The following is a 20905-nucleotide window of genomic DNA, read 5'->3' on the forward strand; positions in this document are numbered from 1 at the left end:
TTTTGTATTTTATGTGTATGGTGTTTTGACTTTATCTATCTCTGGGCACTATGTGTCTCCAGCATCCTCAGAAGCCAGGAGAAGGTTTCAGATCCCCTAGATCTGGAGAAGGTGATTGTGAGCTGCCATGTAGGTGTTGGGAATTGAACCCTGGTCCTCCAAAAGAGCAACCAGTGTAACGTCTCTCTAACTCCTAAAATGATTTTCTTTTTTTAAAATCTTAAAGGTTTTTCCTGTTTTGTACAAAGACTAGCATGATCTCCCAGTGGGTAGATGTCGGTGAATATACATCAAAGAAGCTCCGCGCATTACACAGAGAAACAGCTCTAAGGACAAACTATAGAAACGGTGCCTGCAATGATAGTTTTCCTAAGTGGATTTCCCCAATATTTTTTTAAATTAAAATTTTACTTTGTATCCAAAACAACCCTATTCATTTTGTTAGAATATTACATAGTGAATTTAATGTCTGATTGTTTATATGTGTTTAAACTAAAATCTTAACTTTAGTTTCTCCTTACAGAGTTTGACAACCTAACCTTTTTTAAAGTAGAAGCAAAATTGACGATACTCTATGAAGAATAGACCTTAGGTTATTCTTTCTGCAAATTGGTGATGGGCCATACTTCTAAGCCTCCCCATATAGCACCAATATTCAAATGTCAGAGACTAGAAGAGATTTACCACCACATTCTGCTCCCCAGCATCCGTAGTCTCTTGGCCGTGCCATAATGCAAAATGTGTTTAGTTCAACTTAAAAGTCCCTAGTCTTTCACAGTCTTAACACTGTTTAAAAGTTCAAAGTCTGTTCTGAAACTCAAAGCAATCTCTTAACTGCAACTTCCTATAAAACCAAAAACCAAATTACATACTTTGAACATAAAATGGCATAGACTATATAATGTCATTCCAAAAGGGAGGAATGAGAGCATAGTTAAAAAAAAAAAAAAAAAAAAAACCCTGGACCAAAGCAAACTCAGCAAGACAGACTCCAAAGTGCCATGTAGCTTATGTCTGAGCTCAAAAGGGACTAAGTGGCTTCTCCTCTCCAGCTTTGCTCCCTGCCTCTCTTTTGGGCTGTTTCCATTCTCTGTGTACAGCTTTCCTTGGCAGTTATCCCACACTTCTGGCATTTGGCATCTTCAACATTTGGGAGTCTCAACTCAGGCTTCATTTCCACAGCTTCATGCAGTGACCTCTCAGGGGTTCTGTACTATCCTCTGGGTCTGTGAGCCCTCGATTAAATACTTCCTTTTATAAGTTACCTTGGTTGTGTCTCTTCAAAGAAATAGAAAAGTAACTAACACAGCACCCTTTCCTTTATTTAGTGCAGATCAAGCCTCTCTTTAAGTAAGCTCATTTGTTTGTATTGGGTATAACAAGTTTCCTAGTGCTTTTTCTTGTCAAATACTACTACATTTTGTTTTTCTTTTTACTCCACTTACTCTCTTTCATTGTATTCCTGCATAAGAATGTTACTAATAACCATGCCACAGAATCAGTGTTAGGATTAGGTTTGAAATCTCGGGAAAAGAAATTAGTCCATTACCTTTTAATTTAGCCTCAGGCACAGGACAGAAAGCAGCCACCCTCTTACCAAATATCACAAGACCAGTCTCTAGCCCAAGTATTAATATTGTTCCCCTCTGAAACCTCTTTTTTTTTTGGGGGGGGTGGATTTTTGAGAAAGGGTTTCTCTGTGTAGCCCTGGCTATCCTGGAACTCACTCTGTAGACCAGGCTGGCCTCGAACTCAGAAATCCGCCTGCCTCTGCCTTCCGAGTGCTGGGATTAAAGGTGTGCGCCACCAACGCCCTCTGAAACCTCTTGAACCATTCCTCAACTACACCTGGCTCTCAGCATTACTCTGTCAGGCTTCTACTATGATGGTCCATAAAGCTCTGCTTACAATGTCAACTTATTTTTCTAGTCCATCTTCTGAAATTCTTGAGTTTTCTGAAAAAATATAGTCACATAATGAGGTTCTTCACAGCAGTAGTCCATTCCTTGTACCAGTGTCTGTATTACTTTCCTGTTTCTTCAATTAAACACCAGCAACTTACAGAAAGGTTTATTGGGGCTTACAGTTCCCAGTGTGATAAGAGTCCATCACTATTACTGTTAGGAATCATGGCAGCAGGATGCATGGAAAGAACAACTGAGAGCTCAAGGCTCATGTTTCATACCATGAACCAAAAATAGCAAACTGGGAATGATGCTGGTGTTGGGACTCTGAAAGCCTACCTCCACTGCCAGAAAGGCCAGACTTGTAAGCTTTCTGCACACCACCATTGGGCACCAAGTATTCATATGTCGGGCCATTCAAAACACCACACATGCAAACATTCACACATACAGTAAAAATAAGCAAAAAGGTAGGGATGTAAGTTATTGATGAATGGAATGGCTGACTTTCCAGATAACAGAAAATAGATGTTGGAGTATCTGCAATCTTGCTCAAGAAGGATTACCTAGAGCCTGCTAATCTATTTTAGCTTATTTAGAAAATTGTTCAGTGTCATCATTAATATCAAAGTTTCTCTTGCATTGAAAGTATATTACAAAATGTTAACGGCACAGCAGAATACTTTATAGATGTGCACTATCAGGTGAATGTACTTTAACTGTCAGTTCGCTCTTGACTTTTTGTTTATATTTTATAAATACATGTTTTTCCTGTATGGTATTGAGAAGTGTTTTCATTTTTTTTTAAAACAGGATACATTAATTGTTTGGTCAGAAGCTGAAAACTATGATCTGGCTCTAAGTTTTCAAGAAAAAGCTGGCTGTGATGAAATTTGGGAAAAAATTTGTCAAGTAAGGTTTTTTAATATATCTTTATAACTGTGATTATGTACATTATTCATTTTTTTCTTTTCACTTCGGAAGAATGTATTAAAGTATGGAAAGGTAACTGAGATTTTAATGCTCTAACATGGATATTTATATGTATATTTCTTCGGACCTTACTCAGGTCCTAATTCATACTAAAGAAGTGCTCTGACATTGACCTATATCCTCAGTCTTGGACTCTTTATTGCAACTAATTATTTCACTTAAAATTATTAGCAGCAGCAACATCATCATAATTTTTAGGGTTTTTATGTAAACAAAGCTATGAATGTAACTCACTGAGGTAGAGTGCTTACCTAGCATACAGGAGGCCCTGGGGTCAGCTTCAACACTGAGTAAGCCATAATCCCAACAGTCAGGAGGCAAAGTCAAGAGGATCAGAGGCAGAAGGATCAGCTTCATAGGAGGTTTGGTCAGCCTAAGCAGTGAAACCTCAGAAGGGGAATGGGGCTTGGGAAATGAACTAATAGTGTAGTCTTTCTGTATAGCAGACAACACCTGCACTCAGCTACCCCTCACATTGATATGGAACATTACTTGCAGTTGATTCAGTAATAGTAAGTAGTACTATTATCTAAAACCCATGCTTTGTTTACAACTAAGCTTTCCCTTAATGTCTGTTTACTTTTCTTATGCTGCCACATTGTACCACTCACATCTCCTTGTCTTAGATGTTTTTTGGCTATGATACTTGGTAATTGGAATTTTAAATTTTTTTTTATGACACATCAGTTTCAATGACGACCTAGTACAGGTCTTTATTTCCAATGGATTAATTTTATTGTTGTTTGACTGTTACCGTTCTCACTTGAGCTTTTCTCTGTGATTCTATTTGTGATCAAATTTCACTGCACTTTCAGACTGGTTTCCAACTCTCTGTGATCCTCAGTCTTAGCCTCCCAAGAACTGAGGTTACAGGAACCGTTATACCCAGACTCTTCTAGTGATTCTTAATTGAAATCTAATTTTCTTTGGCTATTTTAATTCGTGACACATACTTCAAGAAACTGTAGCCAGGGACACTGATGAAAACCAGAGAATCAAGAGTTTATGGTCATCTCAGGTCAGGGGAGGGGGTGGAGATGAGATTTGAGACCACTCTAGACTACATGAGAAGCTCAAAAAAAAAACAAAACAAAGTGAATGCTCCTATTACCAATGACGTGTAGCCCTTGATCAGTAAAATTTTAGCAGGAAGCTTTCTTTTCCAAAATCTTATTACATATTGTTACTGAACATTATTAATATATACTATTAAATAACAGAACTCTGGTATTCAAACATCCAATACAGTGTTCGTATATTCGTCAAAATATACATGGAATAAAATTGAAATTGTTACTTGTCTTTAAACCTGTGAATAATTTTTATTTTGTTTCTTTCATGTGTTCCTCTAAAAGGCAGCTGTATTTTTAGCATATGAGATTCTCTATAAATTACTATTTCAGACCTAAAAAATGATCAAAATTGTTTACCTGTAATGTATTTTCAGCAAATATTTGACACTCTGGTCTTAGTTTACACTTTAATCCATGAAGTGACATTTATCTATGTAAAAGCACACTTGAAATATAAAACTGTTAAAATCACTAAATTAACAAAAATAAGAGAATACTATGGAAATATTTATAAAGTTGTTTGGAATATAGATTATAACATATAAAAGTAACTTTGTAAAATGATAAGCTTCAAATATTAGAAAAGTATATACAACTTTATTTAGAATTGCAGTGTTGGCTTATCTATATAATACAACATAGATGTGCATAGTAGATAATATTTTTAGTAATCAGCATATTAGATTATACCTTTCCAACTCAACCCTTACTACTTAATATATGGTTTGGAAAAAATATGTATGTGTGTGTGTGTGTGTGTGTGTGTGTGTGTAAATATATATATATATGCGACTTAGAGTTCATACATTTGTACTAATATTTTTAATTATTTCAATTTTTTTTACTTGTCTTTGTATGTATTGTGTGGGCACACATGTGCCACAGAACGTGTATGGAGGTTAGAATACAACTTGGCAGGGATCTGTTCTCTCCTGTAGGTAACAGAGATTGAACTGATGTCATCAGACTTGGAATCAAGTGCCTTTCCCTGCTAAACTAATTTGCTGTCCCCGTCATAGGAATTTTTACTAAAATTTTGTCTTAATGTTTTGACTCAGATAGGTCTGAAGGTTCACAAGACCACTTTTAGGTACAATAGTTGATTGAAAAGATTCAGAAGAACTCAACTGTTTCAGTAACTTTTATTCGCCTAATGTAATTGTTGTCTTTGATGATTACTGCCTCAGTCTGCTAACCTAAGTCTAGTCCTGGAAGCTTCTACCCTCCATATAATGTTTTCAGGCTCTGAGACTTACTAAGCTCACCCTTTCTTTTGCTTTCTGAACTCTGGCTGGTCAACTCTGACATTTTGGCTCTGCTGTTTTCTTTCCAAGCTGATGGATTCAGTCTGACTTCTCTCTTGGCCTCTGACTTTTTGCTCTGTTTGGCCTCAAACGAGCTCTAGCAGTATGTTTTAACCTTTCTCCTCCTTATTCTCTGACTCGTTCTGTCTTCTCCTGTGTCTAGCTTGTTGTCTTTCTGCAGCCTGTCTCTGTAAAACTCTTCCAGTAAAACTGCCTCCTCTCTTTCTCTCTTTTCCTCTTTTCTATGGTGCTCTCTTAAGTAGCCTTTTCTTCTCTGTTCTCATGAGAGTTGAGTATATCCTATTCTGTTGAGTCTTTCTCTGATTCATCACTTTCTCCACAACTCAAGTAGACATCACTTTCAAACTATGGGTGCATCTTGAATTCCAGCCAGAAGGATTAAAGCTCTGTGCTAAGGGCTCAGCCAAACCAGTGGGGGTGGGGGTGGGGAGGTTCAGTAAATAACAGTCTTGTTTCTAATTACAGTTTACTACTATAATAGCACATACAGATTTAAATCACCAAATAGGAAGAAGCTCATAGGGCAAAAGATCCAGGAGACTTCTCTACTTGAGTTTCCAAGTCTTTCTTCTGAATGTCATACAGATAGCATTTAAATCTCTCAGTCCCAGTGTGCAATAGCACAGTGAGCGTTGTCAGCCAGAGCAGTTTACCGAAGCATTTGTGTCCAGGATTGTCACTGGAGATAAGTCACATAAGGTTGGTTGACCTTAGACTCCAGCTCCTTCAGAGGTCAGGATCCTCATAATCTATAGAAACCAAAATAAGATACATTGTATGCATAGAATGATGCCTAGACTGATTACTCCATGTAATCAGTTGCCTTTTTAAATAGGACATTGCAAGTACATAGAAGTTGCCCATCAGGAACTGGGCAAGGGACAAATTTTCCTTTGGGTAACAACATTCCCTTGGCCAGAGTGCTCTTCCACCTAAGTGACCACAGGTGAGGGCTGTGAGATGTCTCAGTGGATGAAGGTGCTTACCACCTTAGTTTCATTCCTCCAAACACATGTAGGAGGAAAGAATCAGCTTGCTCAAGTTATCCTCTGACCTCCACAATATCTCCCGACAGAGAAAAAGTAAAACAATTCTTTTGATGATTAATATGTGTATCATTATGTTTCCTACATCTATGACTCTGTACTATGGGCCTTCAGTGCCTAAGAAGGCCAGAAAGTGTTGGATCTCTTGACCTGGAGTTGGAGATGGTTCAAAAAAATTGCTTAATAAAAAGGCCAGAAATCATAGCACACATTTTAATTCAGTACTAAAGAGACGGGCAAGTGGATCTCTGTGAATTCAAGGCCAGCCAGGACTACAAAGAGAGGCTCTGTCTCAAAAATGAAAGAAAGAAGTGAATCCAGCCCCTGACAAATCTGTGTCTTCCCCAGGCCAAGTCATTTTCTTTTAATATTACATCCTCAGGAAGCTTTAGTTTAAATTTCCAATATATTTGATTATCAGTATCTATCGTACAATTTATGTACATAAAAGTTGAGTCAAGAATATCACTGTTGTATCGTAATAGTATGGTGATAAATGGACCTAAGATGTAAGAGTCACTAGATTTGTTCCAGTTCCTCACTGCTTTGTAGGATGAGATGTCTCAGAGCAGTGTCACTCAGAGTTTAAAGGCTTCCTTTTGCCAGGTTCTAGAAACCTTGATAAATAAGGTTTTTTCCCTTCAGGCATCTGGTATAATTGAGCCAGTGTTAGTTCTTGCTCTTAGCCTTAGAGATGCAACATTGAGTTTCTTACTATATCTTCACTACCCATTTCTTTGCCCTCTGTTGTTATTTCTCCTCTGCATTTTCTTCTCACCCACAGTGGGATTACAAACACATACCCTGCTGTGTCCTGGATTGTTGGTTTCTAGGGCTGCACTTGAGGAGTTAAGGGTCCTCAGGCTTGCGTGGCAAGGGTTTACCAACTGAGTCATTGCCCCAGTCCTGACAGTGTCATTTTCTTAACTAGACTGGCCTTGAATGCCTGAGTCTACTGCCTTAACCTGACAATCCCTGAGCTTACAGGTGAACAAGTGTGCTCAGTGTTCAAGGCATTTTTACTTAAATTCAGTAGTCACTGATACGTGGTTTGATTTCCAGTGTTAATTTACTTTGTATTGTAAGATAACCAGCTTTACTTGGGTATTTTTAGGTTCAAGGTAAGGACCCATCAGTAGAAGTCACACAGGACCTCATTGATGAATCTGAAGAAGAACGATTTGAAGAAATGCCAGAAACTAGTCATCTAATTGACCTGCCCACATGTGAACTCAGTAAACTTGAAGAGATTGCTGACTTAGTTACCTCAGTTCTCTCCTCACCTATCCGTAGGGAAAAGCTGGCTCTGGCCTTGGAAAATGAAGGCTATATCAAAAAACTACTACAGCTATTCCAAGCTTGTGAGAACCTAGAAAACACTGAAGGCTTACACCATCTGTATGAAATTATTAGAGGAATCTTATTCCTAAATAAGGCAACACTTTTTGAGGTAATGTTTTCTGATGAGTGTATCATGGATGTCGTGGGATGCCTTGAATATGATCCTGCTTTGGCTCAGCCAAAAAGACATAGAGAATTCTTAACTAAAACTGCAAAGTTTAAGGAAGTTATACCAATAACAGATTCGGAACTAAGGCAAAAAATACATCAGACTTACAGGGTACAGTACATTCAGGACATCATTTTGCCTACACCATCTGTTTTTGAAGAAAATTTCCTTTCTACTCTTACATCTTTTATTTTCTTCAACAAAGTTGAAATAGTCAGCATGCTGCAGGTAAGTAAATTATTTTTCACATATTTTCAAGTATTTTGCTCCTAATAATTTAATCAGGTGATAAAGATTTATTGTATTTAAATGTTCCACCAAATGTAGAAAAAGCATGGCTGACATGATTGTGTGTGTGTGTGTTTTAGTATAAGGTACTTTTCTATTTTTTAATTACATTTATTATGTATGTGCATGTATACTGCACTTTGTTGGTGGGCATGTCAGGACAGCTTTTAGGAGTTGGTTCTATCCTTCCAACATGAGGCTCCCAAGGATTGAATTTAGGTCATTAGGCCTAACAGCAAGTGCCTTTTTACTCACTGAGCCATCTCCCGGGCCCTGGGTCTAATGAAATCCAAGCTGATCTTGAACTCACAATGCATCTGAGAATAACTCCTAATTTCTGGGATTTCACACATGTACCACCACTCCTGGGCCCTACCTATCAATTTTTCATTATTCTTCAGTAATAGGTATAAGGAAAGTTAAATACATATATTAGGTTATTTTTATGGTAAATAGGATCTGGTATTTTTGTGGTTTCTCTGTGTGTTGTTGCGCTGGCCTCTAATTTTCCTCTCTTAGCTTCCTGAACACAATGATTTGTCATGTGACCTACTGTACATTTCAGGATACTATTTTACTTGCAGACAGAAAATCAGTCTCAGGAAGTTGGAAATAAAGTCATATTGTGGAGTTAATATAAAGGACATCAGATTCTCAAATATAGCTTTCAATTGATTGCCTGACTTTAGAAGTGTTTCCAGATCCACAATAGTAAATCACAACTTTTTTTATATTTGAAAAGTAAGATCTAGAAATGTAGCTGAATGGTAGAGAGTGCATGCCTATCATGTGTAAGGCCCTGATTCAGTTCCCAGTACTGCTAAAAATACGATAAATAGGTTATAGAAACTAAGCTATAAATATTTGTAAAAGTTTGCATGTCACTTTACATATTTAAAATTCTTATTTGTGAAATTTATGATATAAAGCAAAACTTTAAAGGAAGTTTTTTTTTTATTTTTGGTTTGGGGGTTTGTTTGTTTTTGTTAAGACTGGGTCTCACTAGTAGCTTTGACTGGCCTGAAATTCACTATGTAGACTTTGAACTCTTAGTGATTCTGCCTTCTGAGTGCTGGGATTAAAGGCTTATGCTACCTAGCCAAGAAATTTGTATTTATTTATGATCCATGAAATTGTTATTAATTATAAACTACCTGCTGTTTTTCTAAGATTTACCACTTAATTATCTTTTACTTGCCTACAGTGACACTGAAATCTAGTTCCAATAGTGTAGGAGGAAGAAAAAAATTAAGACTGAAGCCAGTTGTCTTTAAATGCTCTTTTTCCCCCTCTAAAATTGATTTCTATTATTTTTAATTGAACCTGTATGCACACACACACACACACATGTGTGCGCGCATGCTGGCACATACATGTAAGTGCTGAGTGCTTATTTTCTAAAGCCCACTTCCAAGGCTTCTATGAAGAAATGTTTCATTAGATACTAGATATTCCCAGATATCATTATAGCTATGTTGTTTGTATACCTATATCTTTTTTTAAGAGTGTTTTAATATGTTGTATGAGTTAAATAAGGGGAGATTGAACACACTATATCTCATTGAAGCAAAATGAGGTAGAGCAAAAGTACATAAGTAATAGCCTGTTAGGTTAGTTATCCAAAACGTAGTTTAAAAAAGTTATATAAACTTAGTATATGTGTGTGTGCGCTCGCGGCCGCGCGCGCGTGTGTGTGTGTGTGTGTGTGTGTGTGTGTGTGTGTGCGCGCGCGCGCCCGCGCGTGTGTGTGTGTGTGTGTGTGTGTGCGCGCGCGCGCGCGCGCGTGTGTGTGTGTGTGTGTGTGTGTGTGTGTGTGTGTGTGTGTTCGTGTGTGTGTGTATAAAGGAAATATATTAATGAAATGTAAATGCAACAAAGCTGCTCCAGGGTAAGACCACTTTCAGAACAAGAACGTTTCTCTTCCTCCCAGGGATGATACAGGATAGCAATCTTAACTGTTTAATATATACATTTATGAAAGCACTAGTGCACTGGTTTCAACTTCCCTAATGCTATAACCCTCTAAGACTGTTCCTCATGTTGTGGTGACCCTCAACTACAAAATTATTTTTGTTACTACATCATAACTAATTTTGCTACTGTCATGAATCATATATTAAATATCTGATATGCGGCATATGTGACCTGTTAAAGGGTCATTGACCCCCAGAGGGGTCAGGAGCCACAGATTGAGAACCTCTGCACTAGTGTGATTATGAGCTCCTGGTACGTATTGTAATACCTATTGACCTCTCAGCTCATAAGAGGAATATAAGAATTTTCTCTTTTTCTATTTTAGTTTTTCAAGACAGGGTTTCTCAGTGTAGCCCTGGGTGTCCTGAAACTCACTCTGTAGACCAGGCTAACCTTGAACTTAGACAGAGAGATCTGCCTCTTGCTGCCTCCTTTTTTTTTTATTTATTTATTTATTATTATATGTAAGTACACTGTAGCTGTCTTCAGACACTCCAGAAGAGGGCGCCAGAGGGCACCAGATCTCGTTACGGATGGTTGTGAGCCACCATGTGGTTGCTGGGATTTGAACTCTGGACCTTCGGAAGAGCAGTCGGGTGCTCTTACCCACTGAGCCATCTCACCAGCCCTCTTGCTGCCTCCTTATTTGCTCAGATTGAAGGCATATGACACCTCTACCCAGCAGATAAGAATTTTCTTAATGTGAAAATTTTGGCTACAAATGAAAAACCCCAAGGCCCACACTTGAAAAATATACTTCAAACATATTTCATAAATTGCTAACAGCCAGTAAAATAAGGTTATTTTATAAGCAGCTACAAGATAAGATCACTTTCAGAACAGGAAGTTTAAATTTCTCTTTCTCCCAGAAATGATAGAGGACAGCAGTCTTCAAGTGTGACATTTTAACAAATGTCACATATATTCCCAATGTCCACAGGTAAGAGTTGAACTTAATGCCAACCCATCAGAATCTCTGGCCTACACCCTCATTATAGAAAATGAGGTTTCAGCCCTGAGATGTCTCTAATTTTTGATTTTGCTTTCTAGTTAAATATATAAGGTTTTTAAGTGCCTTCTTAAAAACTGATGTGTAAGGTTGTGTCCTTGCATCCAGGGAGTGCTTTAGACCCATTTCATGTTCTTTCCCATATTGACTGATCCTGCTTCTCTTCAGCTCTTATGCTTCAATTTAAGAGCATAGACAAGGAACTTTTATTTTTAAGATGTTCTTTTTATAATCAAGTGGGTCTATATGGGTTTGTGCACATGATAGTAGTGTTCATAGAGACCAGAGTAGGGTATAGGATTCTCTAGAATAAGTCATTGTGAGTTACCTGAGGTAGATGGGAGTTATACTGTTGTCTCTGCAATTGCAATGTGTGTCCTCCCACCAGTTCCAGGAGTAGGTTCTAACTCCATTTCTACCACTCACTAGATCCTATCTCCTGGAATCTAAAATTGGACTGAGCACCTTCAAAGTAGTGTTATTTTTACAACACTGACCACATTTAAAGATGGTTGTTTGTTTGTTTGTTCTACCTGCATTTACATTATTCTAACAAAAGTGGTGCTAAGGATCAATTTCACTGCTAGACAAGCACTCTGAGCTACGTACCAGCCCTGGTCTAGAACTGTTTCCCCACAGGTTTTGTTGTCTAGAAAAGTACCCACATATACTGTGACACTTATGTCTTACAAAAACAAAAGCTTTTAAGACTTACAGAAAAGAAAATTTTAAATGACCTAAAGTGATAATTTTAACAACTTAGAGAAGAAAGGATTTAGGAAAAAGCAGTCAGTTACATGCTTCCTAATAATGAACCCTGAAACATGCTTTGTAATTTAATGAAATCAGAAAAATTATGCCTTATTATAAACTGGAAACATAGACTAGGATTCAACATTCTCCCAGTGAACATATTTGAGATTGCATTTATGAATAGTTCCTGCACTTTTGGCTGTCACCTCATAAGTGCCGAGTTGTTTACAAAGAATTTAGGGAGAAGATTGCATTTACTGAGACATGGGAACTTTCTCCTCTGAAAATATACTGAAACACTAAACACCCTTTAGGAGGAAAGAATGAAAATTTAGTCTAAGATACGTGGCAAAACATAAAGGATGTGAATGGGGGAATACAAACTTGATAGATACTACAATTATATTTTTAGAACAGGCCACTTGAAATGATAGAAATTACATTTCATAGAAGTGGGTTTTAAATTATGCTTGTTCTCTAAATGTATCAAGCCATAATATATAATGTCTAAAAGGATTCTATGAAATACATAAAGAAGCATCATTCTGAGTCAGACTGATTTTAAAATCCTATTTATCTCTTTATACTTTGTCTTTGAGTACTTCCCATTGATGCTTTCTGTGGTACTTGCAAACTACTCGCTTTGTCTTCAAATCATGTCTAAATGTTGTTTTTAATACAAATATGTGTAGTAAATTAGTACAGCTGCTGTTTCTTTATCCTAGCTAGTTCCCAGTAACAACGCAGAGACACAAAGATTTATTTTCAGGCTTTGCCTTAATACCTGGGCAGTTAAATGACCTATCTTAAATCCCCTAAGATAATCTGGTTACCTCCCAGCCAACATACCCACAGTAGGGTCTCCTGTTCTCAAGCTGAACTCTCATGAACTCCTTCCTTCCTCCTCATGACCAATCTGAATTTCTATTCCTCCCCTCCTTCTGTCCTTCCCTCCTTCCCTTCCTCCCTTCTTCTCTCTCTCCCTCCCTCCCCTCTTTTTCTCTCTCCCTCCCTCCCCTCCCTCTCTTCACCCTCCTCCTTCCCCTAGCTGGCAGAAGTCCCTCCCTATTCTCTCTTCTGCCCAGCCATTGGGTGATCAGTTTGTATTGACAAGGCAGAGAATCGATGATAAGAATTGTTTACACAAACTTGAGACATAAGCATTGCAATGTCTTGTCTAATTGAAAAAGATATGAGGGCAGAGAAATCAGTATTTGAACAGATATGTCCTCTACCTAATTTCAGAAACAGTTTAAGGGATCCTTAGTTAATTAATGATCCATATTTTTAAAGGACAAATTCTTGAAATACATCTTTTATATCTGGTAATTTGATTTTACTATTTGTCAGAAATATTACTATTAGAAGTATTTTAAAACATGTTAATTTAACTTAAATTTATAGAAATTACATTTCACAGGGAAGGGTTTTGAGAATATAATGAAAGCTTAAAAGCTTTATTTTTATAAAATAAAATGTTTTATAAAAACATTTCAAAAGTTGTTTTTAGCAAATATCTAAAGTGAATTTCAACATTATATGATTTTACTTCATATTTTTTTATTGTGAAAAATATAGGCAAACTGAAGAAAATTACTTGCCTAACTAAAACAAGCACAATTATGATGTAAATATCACTCCCACAGTTTAGACATATAAATTTATATTAAAAAGTTATCATGCTGGGCAGTGGTGGCGCACGCCTTTAGTCCTAGCACTTGGGAGGCAGACAGGTTTCTGACTTCAAGGCCAGCCTGGCAGTCTGGTCTACAGAATGAGTTCCAGGATAGCTAGGGCTACACAGAGAAACCCTGTCTCAAAAAAAAAAAAAAAAAAAAAAGTCATCAAAATTAATTTTATAATGAAAATAAAAAGGGTGTGTGCGTGTGTGTGTGTGTGTGTATATATATGTACACACACACGCACACATACTTGGTCTGGATCTGTAGGTCAGTGGTAGATTGCTTGCCTAGCATGCACAATGCCATGGGTTTGATCCCATGCTCTATGTATTCTTTTAATGAGCACTTAGAGAAATTAACACCTGTCATCAAAAGACAGACAGATCGGAGTCATCAAAATACAATTACCATAGTGATTTGTCATTTTAGTTTATCCTAGGCCGTGGATTAAAGTGCTCTGTAAATTCCCACCTTAAGACTTTGTACCTGCTGCCATAGTCCAGCTTCCTTCACTGATACACTTAAGCCCCATCGTGTTATTTTCTTTTTTTCTGGTACTATATGAACTGACAGTGAGATCCTCAGATTTATTTGAGATATGTTCAAATTAAGAGTAAGTAAAGATTGAGTTAGAAGTTAGAAAAGTGCTCCAAATGAAAAGTAAATGAATTCACTGTCTACCTCCTGTTGGCCTGGTGTAGCCCTGTGGTAGTATTTCTAGCTGAGTGTGTATTAGCAGGGAACTTAAGTAGCAGTTCTCAGAAAACATTACCTATATTCTCACACTTCAGGTTTCATACTGAAAATGCTTTTGAATTTTAGTCTGTTTGCTATACTTTGTGTAAGGCATATGCATAATGTAACTATTCTTCTGTTGATATTTCATAGTGATTATTTCTTCTCATGTAGGAAGATGAGAAGTTTTTGTCTGAAGTTTTTGCACAATTAACAGATGAAGCTACAGATGATGATAAACGGCGCGAGTTGGTAAGTTCCTTGTTCAAAGTTTCTAAAACTTGTTTTTACATGTTTCAGTAAACTCTTTGAGATATATGTGCTTCATTGTCCCTCCTCAGGGAAATTTGAATACCTTATATCATGACAGAACTACAGATTTTTTTTTATAGTAGTAGGTATTTACATAATGGAGAAGGAAAATACTTCTAAAATAAATGAATGGTAAATTTTTTGGTTCCTTAGAAATATTTAGCTTTTTGATACATTTATAAAGAGGTTTTAGGAGGCATCAAGTTTGTTTTGCCTTTCTTTTAAGAGGTAACTATTTTAGAGGTGAAAGTAACAATTACTGTTAACCAGATGTTGCCTTCTTTGAAATGTAATCAAATTGCAGATTTTACAAAATAATGCAAGACAATTAAAATTGGTGTTGGTGTGATGGTGCACACATTGAATCCTAGCACTTGAAAGGCAAAGGCATTCAGATCTCTGAGTTCAAGGCCAGCTTGATCTACAGAGTGAGTTCCAAGACTGGGCTATACAGAGAAACACTTTGTCCTGAAAAACCAAGACTAAATTTAAAAATTTTAATTATCTTTGGTAGTTATTGAGAGGACTACTAAGTTTTCTGGTTGTAAAATTAGTATTTTGAAGTAGAGAATCATCTGTTCTTGTCAGTACTTAAATCTTCGTTGTGCTTTTTGTAGTACCCTTGGTAAACCAGGCACTGTTTTTTGTAGGATTTTTTTATGCAAATGCCTTACATAACAGTCATATGTTTAGAGCAGATCAATGTTTGACAAATAAAGCTAAGTTTACTTTAAATGTGATGCTTGTTTTGTGAGTATGTATATACACATGCATATATGTGTGATATATGTATATATATATATATATATATCGAGAGAGAGACTTAGACTTATATTTTACAGTTGGAGGAGTAGCGTGCACACCTTCATGCATGAGTGGAAATCAGAGGACAACTTATGGGAGTTGGCCTCTCTTCCTATCATGTGGGTTCTAGGGATTGATAGCAAAAAACTAACCTCTGAGCCATCTGGTCTACCCTGTGCTTTGCTTTTAAAAAGACACAGTTTATCAACTGTTGTCTAGACTCAAACTACTAATTCTTCCACCTCAGTGCTGGGAATATATATAGTATAAGACACTATACTCAGATTAGCTTTTAATATATTTCTTAAATGTAGATTTTGAGGAACCAGTATATGTGAAAAGATAAGATGCTTCAGAATAATGAATTCTGTACTATGCTAGCTAATCTTTTAGTGTGCTTGATTTTATTTTCATGTTTATTGATTTCTTACTTTATTTTACTTTACAGGTTAATTTCTTCAAAGAATTTTGTGCATTTTCTCAGACATTGCAACCTCAGAACAGGGATGCTTTTTTCAAAACCTTAGCAAAATTGGGAATTCTTCCAGCTCTTGAAATTGTAATGGTAATTGTGGTTTCTTCTGTGCTTTTGAAGCAGTAAATTTGTCATAGATTCATATTTTGGATGGTAAAATACTTAACATAGTCCTAACTTATCATTTAGTTATTGATCTGATACTGAGTCATCACAAGAATGATTTCATTTACCAGATTTGTACCATCAGTGTTTGTGTTGGTTTTTCAAAGACTATTGTCTTTCCTTGAGTGACACTATTTCATAGAATTGGGTAAGTTGTCCTCCATTTTCAGTCCAGTTAGCAGAGTGAGGAAGGACTGAACCAATGGGCTTAAGCTTCCATATAAGAGTAGGCTGTAGTTCTCTGATTTCAGTTTGATGGATTTGATTCATAGATGTTCATATGAAAACTTAAATAATAACCTTAAATATTCATTTTAAAATAAGTGTTTTGTTTCTTCATATATGTGTCTATTTACATAAACATATGTTGCATGTGTGCCAGTGCCAGTGGATTACAGGTGTGCACCACTATATTCAGCTCCATGCTGACTTAGGTATAAAGTCTATTTCTTTTGGATGGCAAAACTTATTAAAATTTGTACTGAGCTGCTCCCAAATGCTAACATTTATAGAAAGAAAGGAAGAAAAAGATATTTTGATTCAGTTTAGTGTGTTAGTCTAAAAATTGGGAGATAATAAATCCATTTAGAGAAGGAAACAGATTGTAAATTGAAGTTTATTTTTAATCTAAAAATCTGAGAGGTTATTCATGGATTAGAGAGAGAAGAGGGGAATGCAAGAATAACCTTTGTTAACAGTCTCTAACCTGGTTTTCCTTTTACTAGGGCATGGATGACTTGCAAGTCAGATCAGCTGCTACAGATATATTTTCTTATCTGGTGGAGTTTAGTCCATCCATGGTCCGAGAATTTGTGATGCAAGAAGCCCAGCAGAGTGATGATGTGAGTAACAACCCTGCAGTTTTGTTTTTTTTGTTTTGGTTTTTCGAGACAGGGTTTCTCTGTATAGTCCTGGCTGTCCTGGAACTCACTTTGTAGACCAGGCTGGCCTCGAACTCAGAAATCCGCCTGCCTCTGCCTCCCAAGTGCTGGGATTAAAGGCGTGCGCCACCACGCCCAGCTAACCCTGCAGTTTTACATGTGTTACCATGGAGAAGTGCCTAACTGTTGCAAAAAATTCGTAACCATAATCTTAAATTTCTTAATATACTGATGACTGACATTTTAATCCCTAAGGAAATGTGCAGACCTTGTATAACTAAGAATTTGTTTTTATTTACTCATTTCCTATTTTTAAATAGACTAAAAGTTGAATAATAAGAAAAATGTTATATCTTCCCACTATAAAAATGTTTAAAAATTTGCCCTTAAACTATAGCAGGAACCAAGTGAACATTTAGCTGAAGGTATAAATCTGCCTGCCTCTACGTCCAGAGTGCTGGGATTAAAGGCATGTGCACAGTAATCAGCTAGGTATATTACAGTTTTACATGTTATGTCTTAATATCTGTTAACATTTTTACTTTGTCTTTTCTTGGTTGTTTCCTATGTTTCTTGGTTGGGGAGTGATGTTTGTTTGTTGTTTTTCTGATAGTTGTTTTAAGGTTTGTCTGTATATGTCAAGCAGGTACCACTCTGTGGCCAAGAGATGTCCTTAGATCCTTTGAGTCTAGAATTACAAACAGCTGTCAGCTACCCAGCTTTGGTGCTGGGAAACAAACTTGAGCCCTCTGCTTTTACTTTGAGCCACTTAACATGTGCACCAGATTGTCTGAATTCACAGCCCTGCCTGCTTCAGCCTCTCAAGTGCTGTGATGCAGACATGTGTCACCATTACTGCTTCCATCTTTTTACAAAGTTTGTAGTAGTGCTATAATTTAGACAATAAAGAAGTCATATTTTGGGCATTGCGTCCCATACTTCAGCATTTCTTGGGGCTGAAACAAAAGGATTACCACAAGCTGAGGGCCAGCCCACGCTTTCTAACATCCTCTGTAGAGTAAGACAAGACCCTGTGTGAATCCACCCCGAAAAGACTTTTTAGAAGTATGTTACTGTGGTGGGGGTTTTATGTTTTGTTTGGGGATGTTTGTTTGTTTGTTTGTTTGTTTTTTGGAGGGTTCCATCCTCAGAACCCATATAAAGGTGGAAAGCAATCATCATCCTTGATCTCCGTGATTTACACACACATACACACACCAGAACAAAAAGGCTTTCAAACACACATACACTGCACACAGATATGCTAAGAACATAACACACTTGTATTGCAGTAAAGGTAGTAGTAAGTCACTTGATGACACTGTCCTCAAATCTTGTAAAAAGTCTCGAGCTGAGTTGCTGCTAGTCCTTTTTCTAGGAAGAGTTTTCTGTTTAAAGATTGAAATGAAAGGTTTTAGGGTCACATATTCTGTGATCATAAATGTTTGATCAACCTCTTGATTTATACTGGAGCTAAAACCTAGAATGCTAACAGTAAACAGTCTCTCTCTCCCTCCCTCCGTCCCTCCGTGTGTGTGTGTGTGTGTGTGTGTGTGTTTTCACTCTAAATATTTTCAGAACATTGGAAAATGAAGAAAACTTCTAAGAAGCTATTCGATGCTTTGTTTTTTCTATGCTCTGGTTTTATTCTTTGAGTTGGTGTGTTTGTCTTATATCAAGGTCTTATGGAAGCATATTTTCTTTCAGGATGTACTTCTTATTAATGTGGTGATTGAACAGATGATTTGTGATACTGACCCTGAGCTAGGAGGTGCTGTTCAGTTAATGGGACTTCTTCGTACTCTCATTGATCCAGAGAACATGTTGGCTACAACTAATGTAAGAACTCATACCGAGATTAAAAATGTTCTGGCCCAATCAGTCTTAAAGAGTTCTAAAATAAGATTTTTAGAAACAGCACATACTTTGATAAGTATTTGTATTTAAAAAGCAATGATATCTTTATAACAATTTTTAGTAAATACAGCATTGTTATCTGTTTAATTCCTTTTTTCTTGTTAACTTTTTCCTTTATTTACTCGGGGTAGAAGGCATGCCGTGAGATATGCATGCAGGTTCAAGGATAACTTGCAGGCATTAGCTCTGTACTTCTTCTACCAAACTCAGACTTGATCATGCTTGCCAGCAAATGCTATTTTTTTTTTCAACCTGCTGAGCCACCTCACTGGCCCAGAAATGTTAATTGGATTAATTTAGTTTTTGTTTCTTGTCTTTTGTATGCTAACTAGTTTTTAAAACTTGTGCATAGCAGTGTGAACATATTAATACTGCATTGTATTTTAAGCAGATAAGGTGGCAGCTTTATGTTATCACAATAAAAAGCAAGAAAATTGATATAAACCCAGTGTGGTTAATTAAATAAATCATGAAAAGTTCAAGGATTCCAGAATATTAGTAGTGTGGCTATTTCAGTATAAAAGACCATTTTTCCTTAGTAAAATTTCCTCATAATTAAAAAATATGTATATTATTTTTAAATTGCTATAAATTAAGAGGCCCAGTTATTTAATAAAATAGTGATAGAAATTAGGAATTGTTTTCTAAATTAAAACTTTTAGTCTTTAAGGAACAGATTTGAATTTCATCTTTTCTAAGATGATAAATTGCTTCAGTAGGTTTTCAGATTCAGATAGGTAAAGCAGCAGTGCCTCTTCTCTATCACTCACACACACACTCACGTCTTGGGGAATGAACCCTCAAGACCTACACATTGTATGTAGTCAAATGCTTAAGCATCAAAGTACATTCACCAGTTGTCATGCTCCAATTTTTAATCATCCAAAATATTTAAAATTTGTATTTCCCAGTTTTAGAAAGGTGACTCGGCAGATTTAAATATTTGGTACTCTTGCAGAAAAGTACAGTTCAGTTCCCTGAAGCCATGTTAGGCAGTTGAAAACCACCAGAGAAACCAGTCCCCCTTCCGGCCTTTATAGGCATCCACATACATGTGTACACATGCAACAACCTGAATGAAAATACAATTTTAAAATCATGACCCTCACAGCTTCCAAGTCCCAGTGCATTGCTATTAGTTGTGATCACTATGCTGTTCAGGAAGTTGGTGTCTTCTTCATTACACTTAAGATCTCCAGCATTTTTGAAAAAACAGTTGTTCTGAATTTCCTTGGAAAAACTTTCTACTGTTGTATGGGTTTCTTTCACCGTTAATGTCTATCTAATTTGAGTTATTAGACTTCATATCTGTGGGATTGAGATTGAAGTCTATGTATCTAAGTTTGCTTCTATCACTCTAGGTAGTTAAAGTACTGTTGTTAGAGTCTGACCTTCACTGCGAACTCTTGAAGATGTCTTTTAAATGCAAAGGTAATGAAGTACTCTACTAAACTTTTTTTTTTTTCCAGAAAACTGAAAAGAGTGAGTTCTTAAATTTCTTCTACAACCATTGTATGCATGTTCTCACAGCTCCACTTTTGACCAATACGTCAGAAGACAAATGCGAGAAAGGTAAGTTCTCCTGTTTATTTCCTTATAATGGCCATCAAGTATTACTTGGTACTTTATATTATAGGGAAATTATTACTGAGAGATTTAATGTGCATTATGAAGTCATGGTTGTCCTTGTTTCTGGGTATCTTTGGTAAGAACTATCAGTGCATAATATGTGGAACAGGGTTTTCTTCTTACGTGTTTTTGTTGCTTCTCCATATTTGTTGCATAAGTTATACTCAAAGCTTACAAATGCCATTTTCTAGTTTATAAATCAAAGCGGAATAAAGACAAAGATAGTTTCAAAATAATCTGAAAACAGAACTATTTAGACATTTGTAGCTGTATGGATCTATTTAGGCAGCAATTATTAGTTTATTAGAATAAACAATGAAGGAAGCCCATGGCCAGATATGGTGGCAACAGCCTTATAATCTCAGTACTAAAAGGTGGAGGCAAGATCAGGAATTCAAAGCTAAGTAGCTTAGTAGCTAAGGCCAGTCTG

The 20905-nt window shown here is 36.6% G+C and overlaps 1 protein-coding gene across 4 annotated transcripts in view; it reads left to right on the top strand.

Moving 5' to 3' along the window:
• Ppp4r3b (protein phosphatase 4 regulatory subunit 3B) overlaps positions 1-20905 on the top strand; it is a 46871-nt gene that overhangs the window by 7389 nt on the left and 18577 nt on the right. For 2 of the 4 annotated variants that reach the window (XM_021176118.2, XM_021176119.2), the window contains exons 3-9: positions 2718-2816; positions 7456-8079; positions 14467-14544; positions 15857-15973; positions 16774-16890; positions 18637-18768; positions 20316-20418. In XM_021176118.2, coding sequence (XP_021031777.1) covers positions 2718-2816; positions 7456-8079; positions 14467-14544; positions 15857-15973; positions 16774-16890; positions 18637-18768; positions 20316-20418 — 1270 coding nt within the window. The remainder of the gene's footprint in view (positions 1-2717; positions 2817-7455; positions 8080-14466; positions 14545-15856; positions 15974-16773; positions 16891-18636; positions 18769-20315; positions 20419-20905) is intronic. The other 2 variants (XM_029484032.1, XM_021176120.2) reach the window with 2 other exon arrangements.

The sequence above is a fragment of the Mus caroli genome, chromosome 11 (assembly GCF_900094665.2).
Source record: "Mus caroli chromosome 11, CAROLI_EIJ_v1.1, whole genome shotgun sequence".
NCBI lineage: Eukaryota > Metazoa > Chordata > Mammalia > Rodentia > Muridae > Mus > Mus caroli.